Source organism: Cololabis saira, chromosome 19 (genome assembly GCF_033807715.1).
Source record: "Cololabis saira isolate AMF1-May2022 chromosome 19, fColSai1.1, whole genome shotgun sequence".
In the NCBI taxonomy this organism is placed as follows: Eukaryota; Metazoa; Chordata; class Actinopteri; order Beloniformes; family Belonidae; genus Cololabis; species Cololabis saira.
The window spans coordinates 2,962,885-2,983,527 of record NC_084605.1 but is presented as its reverse complement, the minus strand read 5'-3'; the positions used below and the strand labels follow the sequence as shown (position 1 = coordinate 2,983,527).

The 20,643-nt window shown below is 40.4% G+C and overlaps 3 protein-coding genes across 3 annotated transcripts in view; all 3 read right to left on the bottom strand.

Annotated features, from left to right (window-relative positions):
- LOC133419537 (nuclear factor 7, brain-like) overlaps positions 1-12,988 on the bottom strand; it is a 37,559-nt gene extending 24,571 nt beyond the window's left edge. The window contains exon 1 of the mRNA XM_061708756.1: positions 11,364-12,988. Coding sequence (XP_061564740.1) covers positions 11,411-12,835 — 1,425 coding nt within the window. The 5' untranslated portion in view covers positions 12,836-12,988 and the 3' untranslated portion in view covers positions 11,364-11,410. The remainder of the gene's footprint in view (positions 1-11,363) is intronic.
- On the bottom strand, positions 1,520-4,083 carry LOC133419063 (nuclear factor 7, brain-like). Its single transcript, XM_061708079.1, has one exon. The coding sequence runs from the start codon at positions 3,984-3,986 to the stop codon at positions 2,565-2,567; it is 1,422 nt and encodes a 473-aa protein (XP_061564063.1). The 5' UTR covers positions 3,987-4,083; the 3' UTR covers positions 1,520-2,564.
- A 5,938-nt stretch (positions 12,989-18,926) lies between the features above and the next one.
- Positions 18,927-20,447, bottom strand: LOC133419034 (nuclear factor 7, brain-like). The gene has a single exon (XM_061708025.1). It carries the CDS (start codon positions 20,445-20,447, stop codon positions 19,032-19,034), a length of 1,416 nt encoding a protein of 471 aa, XP_061564009.1. The 3' UTR covers positions 18,927-19,031.
- Between the last annotated feature and the right edge of the window lie 196 nt (positions 20,448-20,643).

Here is a 20,643-nt window from a genome sequence, read left to right as displayed (position 1 = left end):
CAGTTTGATGAAGAAATATCACGATAATTATTAAGTTAGGTGGGTTTAATTTTTTTTCCTCTCTCTTTTTAGCACCATTGTCATATTTTTTTCCTTTGAATCAAAAAAGAATACGACTATCTGTGTTTGACGACAGCTATTTTGTGTTATTTTATAACTTTGTTGTAGTTTTTTTTTGTTTTTTTTATTACGTTTATTGTAAAGTGTTTTTTTATTGCATAATTTGTAATTTGTTGTTTTTTTCCAATTTTACTTTACTTTATTAAAAATTAAAATTATTCTGCTTATTATCATTAATGAAGTTCCCCATTGACGGAGAAATAAAGAACAATCTAATCATATTATTAGTAGTAGTATTATTATTATTATTATTATTATTATTATTATTATTATTATTATTATTATTATTATTATTATTATCATTAACATTAACATTAACATTATCATTAACATTACCATCCTCCCAGCAGCAGCAGCAGGAACTGGCTTCAAACTCCCTCTAGTGGTGATTCCCCCTCGGTTCACCCAGAACCAGGAACCTCTCAGGAGCTTCAAGCCAGTGGTTTCAAACTGTTTCAGTCAGGCAATATTGGAATATTGGAAATATTTTTTTGAAAACCGCTGATTTAAATAGAAACCTGTGTCTCCCTGTTTTTACAGACTCATTAAACCAAAGTCACTTCACTTCATTCATATTTTATTTTCCCCAAAAAGAAATTACATGCAGTTTATTATATCAGGATATCAAATAATAAAAATAAATCATGATCATGTTTGTTTACCAGGTTAATACAGATGTTTGATTGAAAGAAACTTAAACAAAATCAATGTTTCACATGTGAAGGTTTTATGAACCACAGTTAAGAATGATAAAATAAACATACATGATACATTTAACGGTTTAAAAAGATATGAAGCAACAATAAAGAAACATTTGCTCACATGAGAACCAGCTGTGTTTTTAGACGTTTAAACAGTTTTTCATGTTTTAGTATCTTTTAGTTGCAGTTAGTTTAAAAACTCTGATCTTTGGACTGAAACTTGAGGAACGACTTATAAACTCTGACTTTTGAACACTTACATTTACACAGAAATATGTTCTTTAATACCGATTTTATTTGACTTTTACTCTTCGAATGTTATAAAATCATCAGGTTGATTAAAAATAGCTTTCAGATTTAGGAACATGGTGGATTTTTATGTCATATTTCTAACTGGTTACAACATTTATTTAAACAGTAAAGTTTGAAAGTAAAACATCAAATCTCGTCCCAGTGATTCCAGCACATTTATAACATGAATACAAACTTGGATAAATGAATCACAACTTTATAAACTTTTATATTTTGGTATCTTAATCAACGCTGAACAAAAACGCTGAATATTTTACAATAATATTTAAATGTGTCGTATTTTCAACGTTTTGAGATTTGTTTCTGGTTACAACATTTATTTAAACAGTAAAGTTTGAAAGTAAAACATAAAATCTCGCCCCAGTATTTAAATGTGTCATGTTTTGAGATTTGACATCCTTGCTGGGGTTATGCAAGAAGATACACTAGCCCTCTTTCTCTTCATCATAGTCCTTGATCATGCACTCAGGAAGGCAATCAGTGGGCGAGAGCAGGAACTTGGCTTCACGCTAACACCAAGGAGGTCAAGTCGAAAACCTGCAGTGGTCCTCACAGACCTTGACTATGCAGACGATATCAGTTTGCTCTCTGACAATGTGGAACAGGCACAAGAACTACTAAACAGGGTAGAGCTAGAGTGTGCCAAGGTTGGCCTCAGGTTAAACTCTAACCCTAACCCTAACCCTAACCCATCACCTGCAACATTCCACCAGAACATTAACCTCTGACTACAGCAGGAGGCACTGTGCTGAAAGAAGTTGATGACTTCAAGTACCTGGGTTCGTGGGTCAACTCAACTGAGCAACATCTAAAAGTGAGGAAGGCACTTGCATGGAGGGCCCTGAACGGGATGACCTTTGTATGGAACTCCAACCTCCCCCGCCAAATCAGACTCAGCTTCTTCTACGCGACAGTAGAGTCTGTTCTCCTTTATGGCAGTGAATGCTGGACCCTCAAACCAACCCTAGTGAACTCCCTGGACGGGTGCTACACCAGGATGTTGCGTGCAGTGCTTAACATCAGCAAGAATGCACATGTAACCAACCTTGTCCTATATGAAGGAATGCCAAGGGTAAGCGAAAAGGTCGCTGTAAGGAGAATGAGACTTGCAGGGCACTGCCAAAGACACACAGAACTGTCAGCCAGCAAGCTGGTGCTGTGGGAGCCAACATGCGGGCGCCGGTCAAGAGGACGTCCTACACCAACATATGTGGACATACTCAAGAAGGATGCAGGGGCCCAGAGTACCAGCCAACTGGAAAGATGTATGGAGAATCGGCATGACTGGAGACAATGATGGACGGCTCGTCTGAGGACGACCTAGAGAGATTAGTTTGTTTGCACATGTGAACTTTTTACTTAAAATAATCCTGCTCTTGGAAAAGTTATTCCATCAAAACATTAAAGACACATACATATATTTTCTTTATCTCAGGTTAATCTTTTCTTTGTCTGACAGATTTTGATCTCAGACGTTTTTGCATCATCAGACTTTCCAACACTGAAAAAAGGGAAGAGTTTCTCAGTGAAAGTGTATTTGTGAGTGTAGATGTGTGTCATGTCTTCAGGGTTGTAGAAGGAAACCGTCCCCCCGTCATAGTCCAGCTGGACTCTGATCCTCCGGAGACTCGTCTCCACCGTGACGGTCTCACCATCACCATTGGCGTATTTTCCATCACCATGCCATAAACACCAGATTCCATATTTAGGTGAAGAATATCTCTTGTTCTTCCTGTCAACGGAGTCTTTAACCAAACCAACATTCCAGTCAGGATGATCTCCCACCTCCACCTCCCAGCTGTGTTTCCCTGAGGTCAAACCCTCAGAACCAAAAACACTGGCATACTTGTCGTTTCTCTCTGGATTATCAGGAATCTGCTGCCATGTATCTCCACGTCTCACACTGGTCAGATCAGCAGACAGATAGAGAGAGCGTCCTGCAGTGTTTGGGTCCAGAACCAGCGGGCTGAAGTGGACCTGGTCCCCCATCTTCTCCCAGACTCTGAAGGCCAGGTTTCCCAGGTGTTTGGCCTCGTCTACCAGAGTTCCTGAGAGCAGCCGTGGATCTGACACTGAGCTCTGCTCTCTGGCTCTGTCCCGGGTGGGTTTATACCTGCTGAGGAACGTCATGTTGTCTTTCTGCAGCTCTTCTTCCACAGCAGAGATGCTGTCTGACAGAGAGGAGATCTGCTCCTGGATCCTCTTCCTCTCCCTGCTGATTCTCCTCCCCTTCTGCTCCTCTTCCTCCCTCAGAGCTGCCAGTCTGGACTCCTCTTCCTCCTTCAGGAACTGCTGGAGTTTGTTGAACTCTGCTCTGATCTGCTTCTCTGTGGACAGCAGCTGCTTCTCCGAGTGTTGAACCACATCTTTATATGTTTCCTCCACTTGTTTGTATTTGTTCCTCTTGTCCTGCAGAGACTTTAAGTCAGATTTCAGCAGCTCCTTCAGCTCACCGACTGCTTCTTCTACAGGAACCACTTTGTGGTTCTGGTGCAGAGAAAACTCACAGACAGGACACACAGCTCTCTGTTCGTCTATACAGAACAGGGGAGTTGTTCCTGGGTGTTTCTTACAAACTTCCTCCTCCCTCTTTTCTTCTTTTTCAGTCTCAGATGATCCACCTGTCTGTCTTCCAGCAAAAGAGTCGGCAAGTTCCTTCAGTGAAAAGTTCACTAAAATGTCTTTAGAAGATTTTCTTTTACAGATGGGACAGTTTCTGTTTTTATTCTGTTCCCAGAACTCTTTCAGGCAGCTTGAACAGAAGTTGTGGCTGCAGCTCAGAGACACCGGATCTTTGAAAGTCTCTAAACACACGTGGCAGCTCAGGAAATCTTTAAGAGTTTTTTCATCCATTTCTTCAAATCTTTGAAGTATCCTTTAATCGGTAAACTCACCAGTTAAATGTCCCTCTGAATCACAGATTTAAGTCCTTTTATTTCAGGTATTTAGTTCATAACCTCCACCCTGAAATGGCGTCTCAGCTCCGTTCAGTCACAAGAATGAACTTTGAGTTTCACCTATTAAATTTACTGACGTCAACAGGTAGATTTACATGTTCTTATCAGCAGGGAGTGGAGTTTGACTTGTTATTCAGAAATATAATCAAGGGACTTGAATGTACTTTTTTGTATCTTTGTATTGTTGTTTTCCTTTTTAAAAAGAAAACAATTAACAAAATAATTGCCACTCTGTACGTTTTGCATAAATCTAAAAGCTTAGAAAAACTGACCTTATGGCCTCAGATAAGGGATTAGTTTCCATACTGGTTCTACTGGACCTCAGATAAGGGATTAGTGTCCATACTGGTTCTACTGGACCTCAGTGCTGCTTTTGACACTATAGATCATGGCATTTTACTGCACAGGTTAGAGCATGTTGTTGGGATTAAAGGGACAGCTCTACGTTGGTTTAAATCATATCTATCTGACAGGTTCCAGTTTGTTCATGTACATGAGGTTTCTTCAGAACAGTCAAGGGTCTGTTATGGTGTTCCGCAGGGTTCAGTGCTAGGGCCAATCTTGTTCAGTTTATACATGCAGCCATTGGGAAGTATAATCCAGAATCACAGCATACACTTTCATTGTTATGCTGATGATACACGGCTCTATTTGTCTATGAAGCCGGATGAAACAGAACCGTTAGTTAAACTTCAGGCATGTCTTAGGGACATCAAGGACTGAATGTCCAGAAATTTCTTGCTTCTAAATTCAGATAAAACAGAGGTTATCATTCTTGGTCCAGAGCATCTTAGGAAGGGATTAGATGGTGTTGCGATGGCTTCCAGTGCAACTGTGAGAAACCTTGGTGTTGTTTTCGATCAGGATTTGTCGTTTAAACCATATGTTAATCAGGTTTGTAAAATAGCATTTTTCCATCTCCATAATATTGCAAAAATTAGGAAAATCCTCTCGCAGAGTGATGCAGAAAAACTAGTTCATGGATGGCCAGTGGGGGGACGCGGGTGTCTTATCAGGGCCGGCTTTGCTGGTCCTGCTTCCTGGCTTCGGCCTCCGCTCCCCCTCCTCCCCCCCTACACGATTCATACGCACATAGGCGAAGGGCGGGGGGTCCGGGTCGTGGGAGGCATTGTCCCGCGTGGCCCGGCACTCCCCGCCTCACGGTTTTAACAGCAAAGTAGACACTGCACATTCAACACTTAATAAATACATTTGACAAGGACACGTAGTTCGGGAGGGGGGGGGGTCGGTGTCAAATCGATACTTGGCCCTCCCCCCTCCCTGTTTTTATGGCATTAATCACATGCACTCAACACCAGGGGCGGGAGGGGGTCCCACATCACTCGCGTTCCCTCACCGGCCTGGGATAGGTGGGTCGGGATACCCGGGCCTGGCGGGGCTCGCCGTGCAGCCTGGGGCGCCTTCTGGCGGTGCTGGACCCCCCCGGGGAGGGGGAAACGGTGCGTGATTGTGTGTCTGTGTCGGTGAGAATGCGGTATGGAAGGGTCCTGCCATGGAGGATTTGGGCCTCCATTGGCAGGACATCAAAACTTAATAATTTATCATTATTATATTATACAAAGATGGTTATTATTATTATTATTATTGTTATTATTATTATTATTATTATTATTATTATTATTAGTATTATTATTATGTATAGTATATCATATTATTATTAGTATAGATATCGGATAGGTGAATGGATGAATGAATGGGATGCCTGGGTCTGGGGCCCTCCGTTGTCGGGCCTGCACGGGTGTCGCCTTGTTGGGGGGTTCCCTCTCTCCGGGCCCGTCTCCGGTCCCCCCCGCTGCCTCTGCGGCGGGGCGCCCCTCTGGTCTTGGAGGGCCACTTTCGTGGGGGGCGGGTGCGCCTGCCCGCGTCGGCGGCCGGGGCGGCTCTGTCTCTCCGGGCAGGCTGGCCCCCTGCCGGGTGGGGGTCGTTGGCCTGAAGGGTGAGGGCCTCCTGGCCCGCGTGTCCGGCCCGGACCGGGTGGCCGGGGATTGCCTGGGTCGCGGTCCGCCGCCGCGGGATCCCTGGCTGCTTCTTCCCGCGCCGTGGGGGCCCCGCCCGCCTCGGCCGCCGCCGGGGGGGGGGGGCTTCGCAGGCGGTGGGTTGCCTCCCTCCTACTTCTCCCCTCTGTGGGGTTGCCGGTGGCCTGGGTTCCGGGCTCTTCCGTGTCGGCCTCTGGTCTCGCGGGTGGCGGGGTTGCTCCCCCCCCTCCCCCACTATAGATACACTTCAGGTGGAACTTTGTTTGGTTTATTACACACACACACACACACACACACACACACACACAGTCACTTAGTCACACGCATATACACACACACACATGATCTTATACATACACACACACACACATAGACATACACACTGGCTTGTTCACCTGCATGCTGGCTCTCTAGTTTTTGGGTTTAGGTAGCGGTAGCGATAGCTTAGCTCAGACTGCAATCAGATCTCAAGATTTAGGTCGATTGCTGTTATTGTTTTGGTTGGCTCCGTGCCGGTTTCGTGCTTTGTTTGTGCTTTTTTGTTGCAGATTTCCAGTGCTTGACGTGTGTTTCTGTGTGTTCCTGCTTCCTGGATTGGCAGTGGATGTCGTCACCCCCCCCCCCCCCCCCCCGAAAAAAAAAAAAATCACTGGGTTTGTATGTGTATATTTATGTATGTGTACGCATATGTATGCGTATATATATGTATATATATTAAATATAGTAATAATGCACATATATATACTTTTGGTTTCTACCGTCATGGTATCAATCATTAATATGTGTGCAGACAAGTAAAAAAAAAAAAAAACTAGTTAATGCGTTTGTATCTTCTAGACTGGATTACTGTAATGTGTTGTTAGCAGGATGTCCAAGTAATTTGCTGAATAGGCTCCAGCTGATCCAAAATGCAGCAGCACGAGTGCTGATAGGAATCAACAGGAGAGACCACGTCTCTCCAGTGTTAGCGTTGCTGCATTGGCTACCCGTAAAATTCAGAATCCAATTTCAAAATTGTATTACTTGCATATAAAGCCCAAAACGGCTCGGCTCTGCAGTATTTACAAGACCTGATAGTGCCTTATGTTCCTGGCAGAGCTCTCCGCTCTCAGAGTGCAGGTTTACTCGTAGTTCCTAGAGTATCTAAATGTAGATTTGGAGGGCGGGCGTTCTGCTCTCCGGCACCATTACTATGGAACCAACTTCCAATCTGGGTTAAGGAGGCTGACACCACCTCCACCTTTAAAACTAAACTTAAAACCTTTCTGTTTAGTAAAGCCTATAGCTAGTGTTAGTAAACCTCTAGCTGGTGTTGGTAAATCTCTAGGTAGTGTAAACTCTAGTGTGTTAAAGTCAGTAGTCATAGTTGCAGCTATAGAACAAGACTATAATAGTTAGTCTCAAATATAGCTTCACGGTAGATATGCTGCTATAGGCCTATGCTGCAGGGGGGCACCGACATAAATCCACTGGGCGGTGCCTCTCACCCTTCTTCTCCTCTCCATTTCCCTTCCTCTCTTCTCCATTTCCATTTTTATAAATATCTCATAGCTATCGTTTTGTCCATCGCTCCTGTAGTTTCTTGTGCTGGCCCCCCCTTTTCTCTTTTTTGTGCATGTTTGCAGGCCGGAGCCTCGGGAGCTGCGTTCTGGCCTGCTTCTTTTAACCAAAGATAAAGACAAAAATAGGAAAATAAAGTAGGCAACATTAACAACGTTCCCAACCAACCACTTCTACGGGACTTAACAAGTTTGTACCTCTATAAAAGCAAATGTTTTGCCAGTTTGTCTTTCACACCAACAACACATTTTTTAGTTTTGTCTGCTGCTCGCACAAAGGAATAAAATGTACAGAATGTGAATGAATGAATGAATGAATGAATGAATGAATGAATGAATGAATGAATGAATGAATGAATGAATGGATAGTCTTTATTTCCGTCTTAAGCCTTGTACAAGTTAAGCCATTTTTACAAAACAAAAAATGAAAAAAGTAAAATAAACATTGCTTTTGCCGAAAAGGTGTAGCTGAAGCCGTAGCTTCTACCCTTTTTATCTTGTGATCGACTTAAATCTGAAACATTAGCATTAATCCGTGAAAACAAATAATGCATAAAGAAGACAAAAAAATAAATAAGACAAAATATAAAATTGACGTTTCACATTCTAGAATGTTCTTGATAATATACTTTGTAGTTATAGTGTTTTATATTTATTTACAATATTTTCTTTAATCATTTTCTTGAACTTGTAGATAGAACTGCACATTTTTAGGTCGTTGTCACAACTATTCCATATTTCTCTTGCATGAATTGATGTACATAAGGTCGATTCAAAGCAGATGAACTGAAGAACATAAATGATGAGTTCTCACTTTGTTTTGGATGAAATAAATAAATGAATTTACGTGTATCTCAGAGCCACGGAAACATAAGTTAAAAATCACCGGAGTAACCGGAGTAACCGGAGTAACCGGAGACAAGGTCGCCTCACAACTTCCTCTGGGTCCGGGCGGTCCGGGGAAAATCAAGGACTGACTTTAACTGAATAAACACAATTGTGTGAAGTTTAGAAAGCAGTTGCAGTCGTGGAAATGCAAGTTCACACTTCTTTTAACCAAAGATAAAGACAAAAATAGGAAAATAAAGTAGGCAACATTAACAAAGTTCCCAACCAACCACTTCCACGGGACTTAACAAGTTTGTACCTCTATAAAAGCAAATGTTCTGCCAGTTTGTTGTCCTGACGCACTCAGCCTAGGAGGGAAAGACATCAGCAAGGGTTTAAGAAAAGCAAACATTACTGCAGATCAATCCAGAAAGCATGATGGACATTCAGCAGACCAGCAAAGAGTTGGTGCTACCTTGGAACCGGTCTTTACGGTTATTCTTTCTGAGAAAACCATTTTTGCAGAAAGAAATATTACTCACAAGTGGAAAAAGTTTGAAAAAAGAGAAAATAAGTATAACTTAAAAGGAACAGAGATCTTTAAAAAAACTAAATTCAGGACCAAATTAATGGAACGTTGTGTTTCTGTAAAAGGTTTCAGTTTATGGAACAATCTGGATACAGAAGCCAAAGAATGCAAATCAAACATTACATTTAAAAGAATAATAAAAGCCCGTTTGATGAAGAAATATCATGATAATTGTTAAGTTAGGTGGGTTTTCTTTTTTCTCTCTCTCTTTTTAGCACCATTGTCATATTTTTTTCCTTTGAATCAAAAAAGAATACGACTATCTGTGTTTGACGACAGCTATTTTGTGTTATTTTATAACTGTTGTATTTTTTTTATTACGTTTATTGAAAAGTGTTTTTTTTAATTGCGTAATTTGTTTTTGTTTTTTCCAATTTTACTTTGTTTTATTTTATTAAAATTATTCTGTTTATTATCATTAATGAATTTCCCCATTGAGGGAGAAATAAAGAACACTCTAATCTTATTATTAGTAGTAGTATAATTAATATTACTATTATTATTATATAAAAGAATAATAAAAGCCAGTTTGATGAAGAAATATCATGATAATTGTTAAGTTAGGTTGGTTTTCTTTTTTTTTCCTCTCTCTTTTTAGCACCATTGTCATATTTTTTTCCTTTGAATCAAAAAAGAATACGACTATCTGTGTTTGACGACAGCTATTTTGTGTTATTTTATAACTTTGTTGTAGTTTTTTTTTTTTAATTACGTTTATTGGAAAGTGTTTTTTTTTATTGCATAATTTGTAATTTGTTGTTTTTTCCAATTTTACTTTACTTTGTTTTATTTTATTAAAAATTAAAATTATTCTGTTTATTATCATTAATGAAGTTCCCCATTGAGGGAGAAATAAAGAACAATCTAATCTTATTATTAGTAGTAGTATAATTATTATAATTATTATTATTATTATTATTATTATTATTATTGTTATTATCATTATTATTATCATCATAATTATTATATTATCATTAACATTATCATTAACATTAACTTCCCAGCAGCAGCAGCAGCAGCAGCAGCAGGAACTGGCTTCAATCTCCCTCTAGTGGTGATTCCCCCTCGGTTCACCCAGAACCAGGAACCTCTCAGGAGCTTCAAGCCAGTGGTTTCAAACTGTTTCAGTCAGGCCCCCCTTGGGGAATTGGAAATATTTTTTTGAAAACCTCTGATTTAAATAAAAACCTGTGTCTCCCTGTTTTTACAGACTCATTAAACCAAAGTCAGTTCACTTCATTCATATTTTATTTTCCCCAAAAAGAAATTACATGCAGTTTATTATATCAGGATATCAAATAATTAAAATAAATCATGATCCTGTTTGTTCACCAGGTTAATACAGATGTTTGATTGAAAGAAACTTAAACAAAATCAATGTTTCACATATGAAGGTTTTATGAACCACAGTTAAGAATGATAAAATAAACATACATGATACATTTAACGGTTTAAAAAGATATGAAGCAACAATTATGAAACATTTGCTCACATGAGAACCAGCTGTGTTTTTAGACGTTTAAACAGTTTTTCATGTTTTAGTATCTTTTAGTTGCAGTTTGTTTAAAAACTCTGATCTTTGGACTGAAACTTGAAGAGCGACTTATAAACTCTGACTTTTGAACACTTACATTTACACAGAAATATATTTTTATTTGACTTTTACTCTTTGAATGTTATAAAATCATCAGGTTGATTAAAAATAGCTCTCAGATTAAAGAACATGTTGGATTTTTATGTCATATTTCTAACTGGTTACAACATTTATTTAACAGTAAAGTTTGAAAGTAAAACATCAAATCTCGTCCCAGTGATTCCAGCACATTTATAACATGAATACAAACTTGGATAAAATGAATCACAACTTTATAAACTTTTATATTTTTGGTATCTTATTCAACGCTGAACAAATACGCTGAATGAAAGTTATTCCATCAAAACATTTAAGACACATACCGTATTTTCCGCACTATAAGGCGCACTAAATATCTGGTAAAATACCGTACTATAGTGCCTGGGGTTGAGTTACATATCGACCTGATGGAGCTGCTACAGGAAATGCTACAAAATCCTACAGCAAATGTGACGATTCCTGACATTTTTAGCGCCATTACTTCGGCGACACCAACTACATTACCCACAATCCCCCTGACTACATTACCCACAATCCCCCTGACTACATTACCCACAATCCCCCTGACTACATTACCCACAATCCCCCTGACTACAGTAACAGAAATTACCGTAATGATCATATATAAGACGCACTGCTGGTTTTTGAGAAAATTAAAGACTTTTAGGTTTAGCCTTATAGTGCGGAAAATACGGTACATATATTTTCTTTATCTCAGGTTAATCTATTCTTTGTCTGACAGATTCTGATCTCAGACGTTTTTGCATCACGAGACTTTCCAACACAGAAATAAGGGAAGAGTTTCTCAGTGAAAGTGTCTCTGTGAGTGTAGATGTGTGTCATGTCTTCAGGGTTGTAGAAGGAAACCTTCCCCCCGTCATAGTCCAGCTGGACTCTGATCCTCCGGAGACCTGTCTCCACCTTGAGGGTTTTACCAGAACCATTGTTGTATTTTCCATCACGATGCCATAAACACCAGATTCCATATTTAGGTGAAACAAATCTCTCGTTCTTCCTGTCAACTGAGTCTTTAACCAAACCAATATTCCAGTCAGGATGATCTCCCACCTCCACCTCCCAGCTGTGTTTCCCTGAGGTCAAACCCTCAGAACCAAAAACATTGGCATAGTAGACGTTTCTCTCTGGATTATCAGGAAGCTGCTGGTTTGTATCTCCACATCTCACACTGGTCAGATCAGCAGACAGATAGAGACAGCGGTATGCAGTGTTTGGGTCCAGAACCACCGGGCTGAAGTGGACCTGGTCCCCCATCTTCTCCCAGACTCTGAAGGCCAGGTTTCCCAGGTGTTTGGCCTCGTCTACCAGAGCTCCTGAGAGCAGCCGTGGATCTGACACTGAGCTCTGCTCTCTGGCTCTGTCCCGAGTGGGTTTAAACCTGCTGAGGAACGTCATGTTGTCTTTCTGCAGCTCTTCTTCCACAGCAGAGATGCTGTCTGACAGAGAGGAGATCTGCTGCTGGATCCTCTTCCTCTCCCCGCTGATTCTCCTCCCCTTCTGCTCCTCTTCCTCCCTCAGAGCTGCCAGTCTGGACTCCTCTTCCTCCTTCAGGAACTGCTGGAGTTTGTTGAACTCTGCTCTGATCTGCTTCTCTGTGGACAGCAGCTGCTTCTCCGAGTGTTGAACCACATCTTTATATGTTTCCTCCACTTGTTTGTATTTGTTCCTCTTGTCCTGCAGAGACTTTAAGTCAGATTTCAGCAGCTCCTTCAGCTCACCGACTGCTTCTTCTACAGGAACCACTTTGTGGTTCTGGTGCAGAGAAAACTCACAGACAGAACACACAGCTCTCTGTTCGTCTCTACAGAACAGTTGAGGTATTCCTGGGTGTTTCTTACAAACTTCCTCCAGCCTCTTTTCCTCTTTTTCAGTCTCAGACGATCCACCTGTCTGTGTTCCAGCAAAAGAGTCGGCAAGTCCCTTCAGTGAAAAGTTCACAAAAGGATCCTCTTTAGAAGATTTTCTTTTACAGATGGGACAGTTTCTGTTTTTATTTTGTTCCCAGAACTCTTTCAGGCAGCTTGAACAGAAGTTGTGGCTGCAGCTCAGAGACACCGGATCTTTCAACGTCTCTAAACAAACTTGGCAGCTCAGGTAATCTTTAAGAGTTTTTTCATCCATTTCTTCAAATCTTTGAAGTATTCTTCAATCGGTAGACTCACCAGTTAAATGTCCCTCTGAATCACAGATTTAAGTCCTTTTATTTCAGGTTTTTAGTTAATAACCTCCACCTGAAATGGCGTCTCAGCTCCGTTCAGTCACAAGAATGAACTTTGAGTTTCACCTATTAACTTTACTGACGTCAGCAGATAGATTTACATGTTCTTATCAGCAGGGAGTGGAGTTTGACTTGTTATTCAGAAATATAATCAAGTGACTTGAATGTACTTTTTTGTATCTTTGTATTGTTGTTTTCCTTTTTAAAAAGAAAACAATTAACAAAATAATTGCCACTCTGTATGTTTTACATAAACCTCTGATTCAAACATAACATACAACAAAAAGCAGCAGGGAGAACCACAGCAAACAATCATAAAAATAAAGGCATGCAAGCAGCACTGTCCCCTTATCTTAAGTCCAGTCAGTGGCCGCGGGTCTTCTTAGCAGTTTTCCTCCGGTGATTAGAACAAAAGACGCTCTAAACTTAAGCCTCATTTATGGTTCCGCGTTAAATCGACGCAGAGCCTACGCCGTAGGGTTCAGCGTATGGTGCGCGTCGCCGCGTAACCCTACGCTGTAGGCTCTGCGTCGGTGTAACGCGGAACCATAAATCAGCCTTTATGGTGCGCTGGAGAGGAGCGGAGGCAGGGAGCTGGGTGGAGGGGGCGGTGATTTAGCGGATCGTTACGTAACGGCCCACCACCAAACCACATGCGCCGTTTTTGCATAGTTATGCGGAAAATCCCAGAAAGCACACAATAGACTGAATGTTAAAAGTTCGTTGTTTTTTGGGTGTAATTGATGTCAAGACACCCAACAAAACACAAAAAATCAAGAAAAATGTGTTTTTCATGTCACAATCCCTTTAAAACCTTTCTGTTTAGTAAAGCCTATAGTTAGTGTTTAGTGAACCTCTAGCTGGTGTTGGTAAATCTCTAGGTAGTGTAAACTCTAGTGTGTTAGCGTCAGTAGTCATAGTTGCAGCTATAGAACAAGGCCCAATCTCAATACTCGCCCTTCTTTTCTTCCCTAACCCCTAAAAAAGAAGGGGGAGATTTTAGGGCACTTGAGATCTAGGGCACTTGGCCCAGGTGCCTGTCCCATTTCTCCCCCTACCCCTCGTTTTCATCCCTACCCTGAACAGGAAGCAGAGAGCCAAAAGCTGTTTTAATTTCAGCTGTAGCTCTGTTAATATGGCACTTTATTAAGTTTTAATATTTTTTCAGGCATAAAGGTAACCTTAAGATCCGCAACCGGGGCTCAGTTTATCCAAATAACGCCTGTTAAGAAATTTGACCCGATGTTTTCGGAGATGAGAAGAGCCGCCGCCCCCGGGGAGCAGCAGCAGCTCACAGCCCGAGAACAGACGTGTCCGCCGGGTCAAGCTGCTCCGTCAGCCCCGGGAGAGAAACTCTCCTGGGACGCAGCTCTGTTGAGAATTACGCTGGCTGAAATAAATCATTTAGGAAGATGTTGGTTTAATAGATGAAATCTAACAGTTATAGCTACGCCTGTTAAGAAATTTGCTCCGAAATTTAGAGATTTCTGTCTGCCGGCTCCGGAGTTTAGGTCCGCGTTAAATCGACGCAGAGCCTACGGCGAGGGGTACGGCGTATGGCGCGCGTCGCCGCGTACATCGACGCAGACCTTACGGCGTAGGTTACGTAACCTACGCCGTAGGCTCTGCGTTGGTGTAACGCGGAACCATAAATCCCTTTATTCTGGCTTGATCTTCGGCAACTTTATCTGAAAGTGTTTAAATTACCCAGATAACAGATGGATTACTTTGTGGTTTCTGAAGACTATTATTTATTTATTTATTTTTTTATATTTTTATCCCGGTTTTTCCCCATTTTATCACCCAGTGCTCCTACCTAAGCTACAGTCCTGGGCATTGCCATCCTCTACCAACCCCGGGAGGGCCCTGCACTGAGCTCAGGTCTCCTCCTTAACCTGAGGAGTGAGCAGCATCTTTTCACCAGACAGGGTGGGGTTTCTCGGATCCTCCCCACCCCGTCTGTTCCCCGGTTGGCCAGAGGGGGCATGTATAGCCCAGGACTGTGTGCATGTTTTTGTGAGGGTAGCTCCCATTAGCTACCCAGGGGAACACGGGGAGAACATGCAAACTCCACACAGAAAGATCCTTTCGCCAACCCCACCCAGGGTGTGGGCGCTGAAGACTATTATATCAGAAACATCCAAAACAAATCTGACGAGTCACAGGATTATTTCTCTGTATTTCTCTGAGACGAGTCTGCCTGTTTGCCTTCGGTCGGCGAGTCAAATCGACGCAGAGCCTACGGCAAAAGCATTCTGGGAAATTTTCATACCCCCTCGCTCGCCAAGTCAGCATCTGAAATCCCTCGATTTGAAGGGGCTATTCTCAGCCCCTAGCCCTCGTTATGCCCCCTCCCCCTTGGTGAAAAGAGGAATTGGGACACCACTACCTTCACGGGAACGCGCAAAAGTTAGGGGTAGTGAAGAAAACGAGGGCGAGGGGGAGTATTGGGACGCAGCCCAAGACTATAATAGTTAGTCTCAAATATAGCTTCATGGTAGATATGCTGCTATAGGCCTATGCTGCAGGGGGCACCGACATGATCCGCTGGGCGGTGCCTCTCACCCTTCTTCTCCTCTCCTCTTCCCTTCCTCTCTTCTCCATTTCCATTTTTATAAATGTCTCATAGCTATCGTTTTGTCCATCGCTCCTGTGGTTTCTTGTGCTGGCCCCCCTTTTCTCTTTTTTGTGCATGTTTGCAGGCCGGAGCCTCAGGAGCTGCGTTCTGGCCTGCTTCTTTTAACCAAAGGTAAAGACAAAAATAGGAAAATAAAGTAGGCAACATTAACAACGTTCCCAACCAACCACTTCCATGGGACTTAACAAGTTTGTACTTCTATAAAAGCAAATGTTTTGCCAGTTTGTCTTTCACACCAACAACACATTTTTTAGTTTTGTCTGCTGCTCGCACAAAGGAATAAAATGTACAGAATGTGAATGAATGAATGAATGAATGAATGAATGAATGAATGAATGAATGGTCTTTATTTCGGTCTTAAGCCTTGTACAAGTTAAGCCATTTTTACAAAACAAAAAATGAAAAAAGTAAAATAAACATTGCTTTTGCCGAAAAGATTAAGGCTGAAGCTGAAGCTTCTACCCTTTTTATCTTGCGATCGACTTAAATCTGAAACATTAACATTAATCCATGAAAACCAACAATGCATAAAGAAGACATCAAAATAAATAAGACAAAATCTAAAATTGATGTTTCACATTCTAGAATGTTTTTGATAATATACTTTATAGTTATAGTGTTTTATATTTATTTACAATATTTTCTTTAAACATTTTCTTGAACTTGTAGATAGAACTGCACATTTTTAGGTCGTTCCAACTATTCCATATTTCTCTTGCATTAATTGATGTACATGGGGTCGATTCAAAGCAGATGAACTGAAGAAAATAAATGATGAGCTCTCACTTGTTTTGGATGAAATAAATAAATGAATTTACGTGTATCTCAGAGCCACGGAAACATAAGTTAAAAATCACCGGAGTAACCGGAGTAACCGGAGTAACCGGAGTAACCGGAGACAAGGTCGCCTCACAACTTCCTCTGGGTCCGGGCGGTCCGGGGAAAATCAAGGACTGACTTTAACTGAATAAACACGATTGTGTGAAGTTTATGAAGCAGTTGCAGTCGTGGAAATGCAAGATCACGCTTCTTTTAACCAAAGATAAAGACAAAAATAGGAAAATAAAGTAGGCAACATTAACAACGTTCCCAACCAACCACTTCCACAGGACTTAACAAGTTTGTACTTCTATAAAAGCAAATGTTTTGCCAGTTTGTTGTCCTGAAGCGCTCAGCCTAGGAGGGAAAGACATCAGCAAGGGTTTAAGAAAAGCAAACATTACTGCAGATCAATCCAGAAAGCATGATGGACATTCAGCAGACCAGCAAAGAGTTGGTGCTACCTTGGAACCGGTCTTTACTTTATTCTTTCTGAGATTAACCGTTTTTGCAGAGAGAAATATTACTCAGAAGTGGAAACATTTTGAAAAAAGAGAAAATAAGTATAACTTAAAAGGAACAGGGATCTTTAAAAAAACAAAATTCAGGACCAAATGAATGGAACGTTGTGTTTCTGTAAAAGGTACAAGTTTATGGAACAATCTGGATACAGAAGCCAAAGAATGCAAATCAAACATTACATTTAAAAGAATAATAAAAGCCAGTTTGATGAAGAAATATCATGATAATTGTTAAGTTAGGTGGGTTTTCTTTTTTTTTCCTCTCTCTTTTTAGCACCATTGTCATATTTTTTTTCCTTTTTTGAATCAAAAAAAAGAATACGACTATCTGTGTTTGACGACAGCTATTTTTTGTTATTTTATAACTTTGTTGTAGTTTTTTTTTTTTTTTTTTTATTACGTTTATTGGAAAGTGTTTTTTTATTGCATAATTTGTAATTTGTTGTTTTTTTCCAATTTTACTTTACTTTGTTTTATTTTATTCAAAATTAAAATTATTCTGTTTATTATCATTAATGAAGTTCCCCATTGAGGGAGAAATAAAGAACAATCTAATCTTATTATTAGTAGTAGTATATCTCTGAGTCTGTCCATTTTTAAATCTCTTTTAAAAACACACTTTTTTAAATGTGCTTTTACTTAACATCTAATAATGTACTTTATAATATCCAATGTTATTATTTTCTAATGTTTTATTGTATTTCTATGCTCTTATGTTTTTATATTTTTGTCATTTTATTGGATTCTGCCTTTTAATTCTGCTTTGTAAAAGCACCTTGTAACTGTGTTTGGAAAGGTGCTATACAAATAAAGCTTATTATTATTATTATTATTATTATTATTATTATTATTATTATTATTATTATTATAATTAGTATTAATATCATTATTATTATCATCATAATTATTATATTATCATTAACATTACTAATCCTCCCAGCAGCAGCAGCAGCAGCAGGAACTGGCTTCAAACTCCCTCTAGTGGTGATTCCCCCTCGGTTCACCCAGAACCAGGAACCTCTCAGGAGCTTCAAGCCAGTGGTTTCAAACTGTTTCAGTCAGGCCCCCCTTGGGGAATTGGAAATATTTTTTTGAAAACCGCTGATTTAAATAGAAACCTGTATCTCCCTGTTTTTACAGACTCATTAAACCAAAGTCACTTCACTTCATTCATATTTTATTTTCCCCAAAAAGAAATTACATGCAGTTTATTATATCAGGATATCAAATAATTAAAATAAATCATGATCCTGTTTGTTTACCAGGTTAATACAGATGTTTGATTGAAAGAAACTTAAACAAAATCAATGTTTCACATATGAAGGTTTTATGAACCACAGTTAAGAATGATAAAATAAACATACATGATACATTTAACGGTTTAAAAAGATATGAAGCAACAATTATGAAACATTTGCTCACATGAGAACCAGCTGTGTTTTTAGACGTTTAAACAGTTTTTCATGTTTTAGTATCTTTTAGTTGCAGTTTGTTTAAAAACTCTGATCTTTGGACTGAAACTTGAGGAGCGACTTATAAACTCTGACTTTTGAACACTTACATTTACACAGAAATATGTTCTTTAATACCGATTTTATTTGACTTTTACTCTTCGAATGTTATAAAATCATCAGGTTGATTAAAAATAGCTCTCACATTTAGGAACATGGTGGATTTTTATGTCATATTTCTAACTGGTTACAACATTTATTTAAACAGTAAAGTTTGAAAGTAAAACATCAAATCTCGTCCCAGTAATTCCAGCACATTTATAACATGAATACAAACTTGGATAAAATGAATATCAACTTTATAAACTTTTATATTTTGGTATCTTATTCAACGCTGAACAAATACGCTGAATGTTTTACAATAATATTTAAATGTGTCATATTTTCAACCTTTTGAGATTTGTTTGTTTGCACATGTGAACTTTTTACTTAAAATAATCCTGCTCTTGGAAAAGTTATTCCATCAAAACATTAAAGACACATACCGTATTTTCCGCACTATAAGGCACACTGCAGATAAGGCGCACTGCCGGTTTTTGAGAAATTAAAGGCTTTTAGGTGCGCCTTATAGTGCGGAAAATACGGTACATATATTTTCTTTATCTCAGGTTTATCTTTTCCTTGTCTGACAGATTCTGATCTCAGAAGTTTTTGCATCACCAGACTTTCCAACATTGAAATAAGGGAAGAGTTTCTCAGTGAAAGTGTCTCTGTGAGTGCAGATGTGTGTCATGTCTTCAGCGTTGTAGAAGGAAACCGTCCCCCCATCATAGTCCAGCTGGACTCTGATCCTCCGGAGACTCGTCTCCACCGTGACAATCTCACTAACACCATTGGCGTATTTTCCATCACCATGCCATAAACACCAGATTCCATATTCAGGTGAAGAATGTCTCTTGTTCTTCCTGTCAACGGAGTCTTTAACCAAACCAACATTCCAGTCAGGATGATCTCCCACCTCCACCTCCCAGCTGTGTTTCCCTGAGGTCAAACCCTCAGAACCAAAAACACTGGCATACTTGTCGTTTCTCTCTGGATTATCAGGAAGCTGCTGCCATGTATCTCCCTTCCTCACACTGGTCAGATCAGCAGACAGATAGAGAGAGCGTCCTGCAGTGTTTGGGTCCAGAACCAGCGGGCTGAAGTGGACCTGGTCCCCCATCTTCTCCCAGACTCTGAAGGCCAGGTTTCCCAGGTGTTTGGCCTCGTCTACCAGAGTTCCTGAGAGCAGCCGTGGATCTGACACTGAGCTCTGCTCTCTGGCTCTGTCCCGAGTGGGTTTGTACCTGCTGAGGAACGACATGTTGTCTTTCTGCAGCTCTTCTTCAACAGCAGAGATGCTGTCTGACAGAGAGGAGATCTGCTCCTGGATCCTCTTCCTCTCCCTGCTGATCCTCCTCCCCTTCTGCTCCTCTTCCTCCCTCAGAGCTGCCAGTCTGGACTCCTCTTCCTCCTTCAGGAACTGCTGGAGTTTGTTGAACTCTGCTCTGATCTGCTTCTCTGTGGACAGCAGCTGCTTCTCCGAGTGTTGAACCACATCTTTATATGTTTCCTCCACTTGTTTGTATTTGTTCCTCTTGTCCTGCAGAGACTTTAAGTCAGATTTCAGCAGCTCCTTCAGCTCACCGACTGCTTCTTCTACAGGAACCACTTTGTGGTTCTGGTGCAGAGAAAACTCACAGACAGGACACACAGCTCTCTGTTCGTCTCTACAGAACAGTGGAGTTGTTCCTGGGTGTTTCTTACAAACTTCCTCCTCCCTCTTTTCTTCTTTTTCAGTCTCAGACGATCCACCTGTCTGTCTTCCAGCCAAAGAGTCGGCAATTCCCTTCAGTGAAAAGTTCACAAGAGGATCTTTAGAAGATTTTCTTTTACAGATGGGACAGTTTCTGCTTTTATTTTGTTCCCAGAACTCTTTCAGGCAGCTTGAACAGAAGTTGTGGCTGCAGCTCAGAGACACTGGATCTTTGAAAGTCTCTAAACAAACGTGGCAGCTCAGAAAATCTTTAAGAGTTTTCTCATCCATTTCTTCAAATCTTTGAAGTATCCTTTAATCGGTAAACTCACCAGTTAAATGTCCCTCTGAATCACAGATTTAAGTCCTTTTATTTCAGGTATTTAGTTCATAACCTCCACCCTGAAATGGCGTCTCAGCTCCGTTCAGTCACAAGAATGAACTTTGAGTTTCACCTATTAAATTTACTGACGTCAACAGGTAGATT

Bases quoted from the DNA above. Each gene is read 5' to 3' on its own strand.
- LOC133419063 (XM_061708079.1), bottom strand. From the start codon at position 3,986: ATGGATGAAAAAACTCTTAAAGATTTCCTGAGCTGCCACGTGTGTTTA.
- LOC133419034 (XM_061708025.1), bottom strand. From the start codon at position 20,447: ATGGATGAGAAAACTCTTAAAGATTTTCTGAGCTGCCACGTTTGTTTA.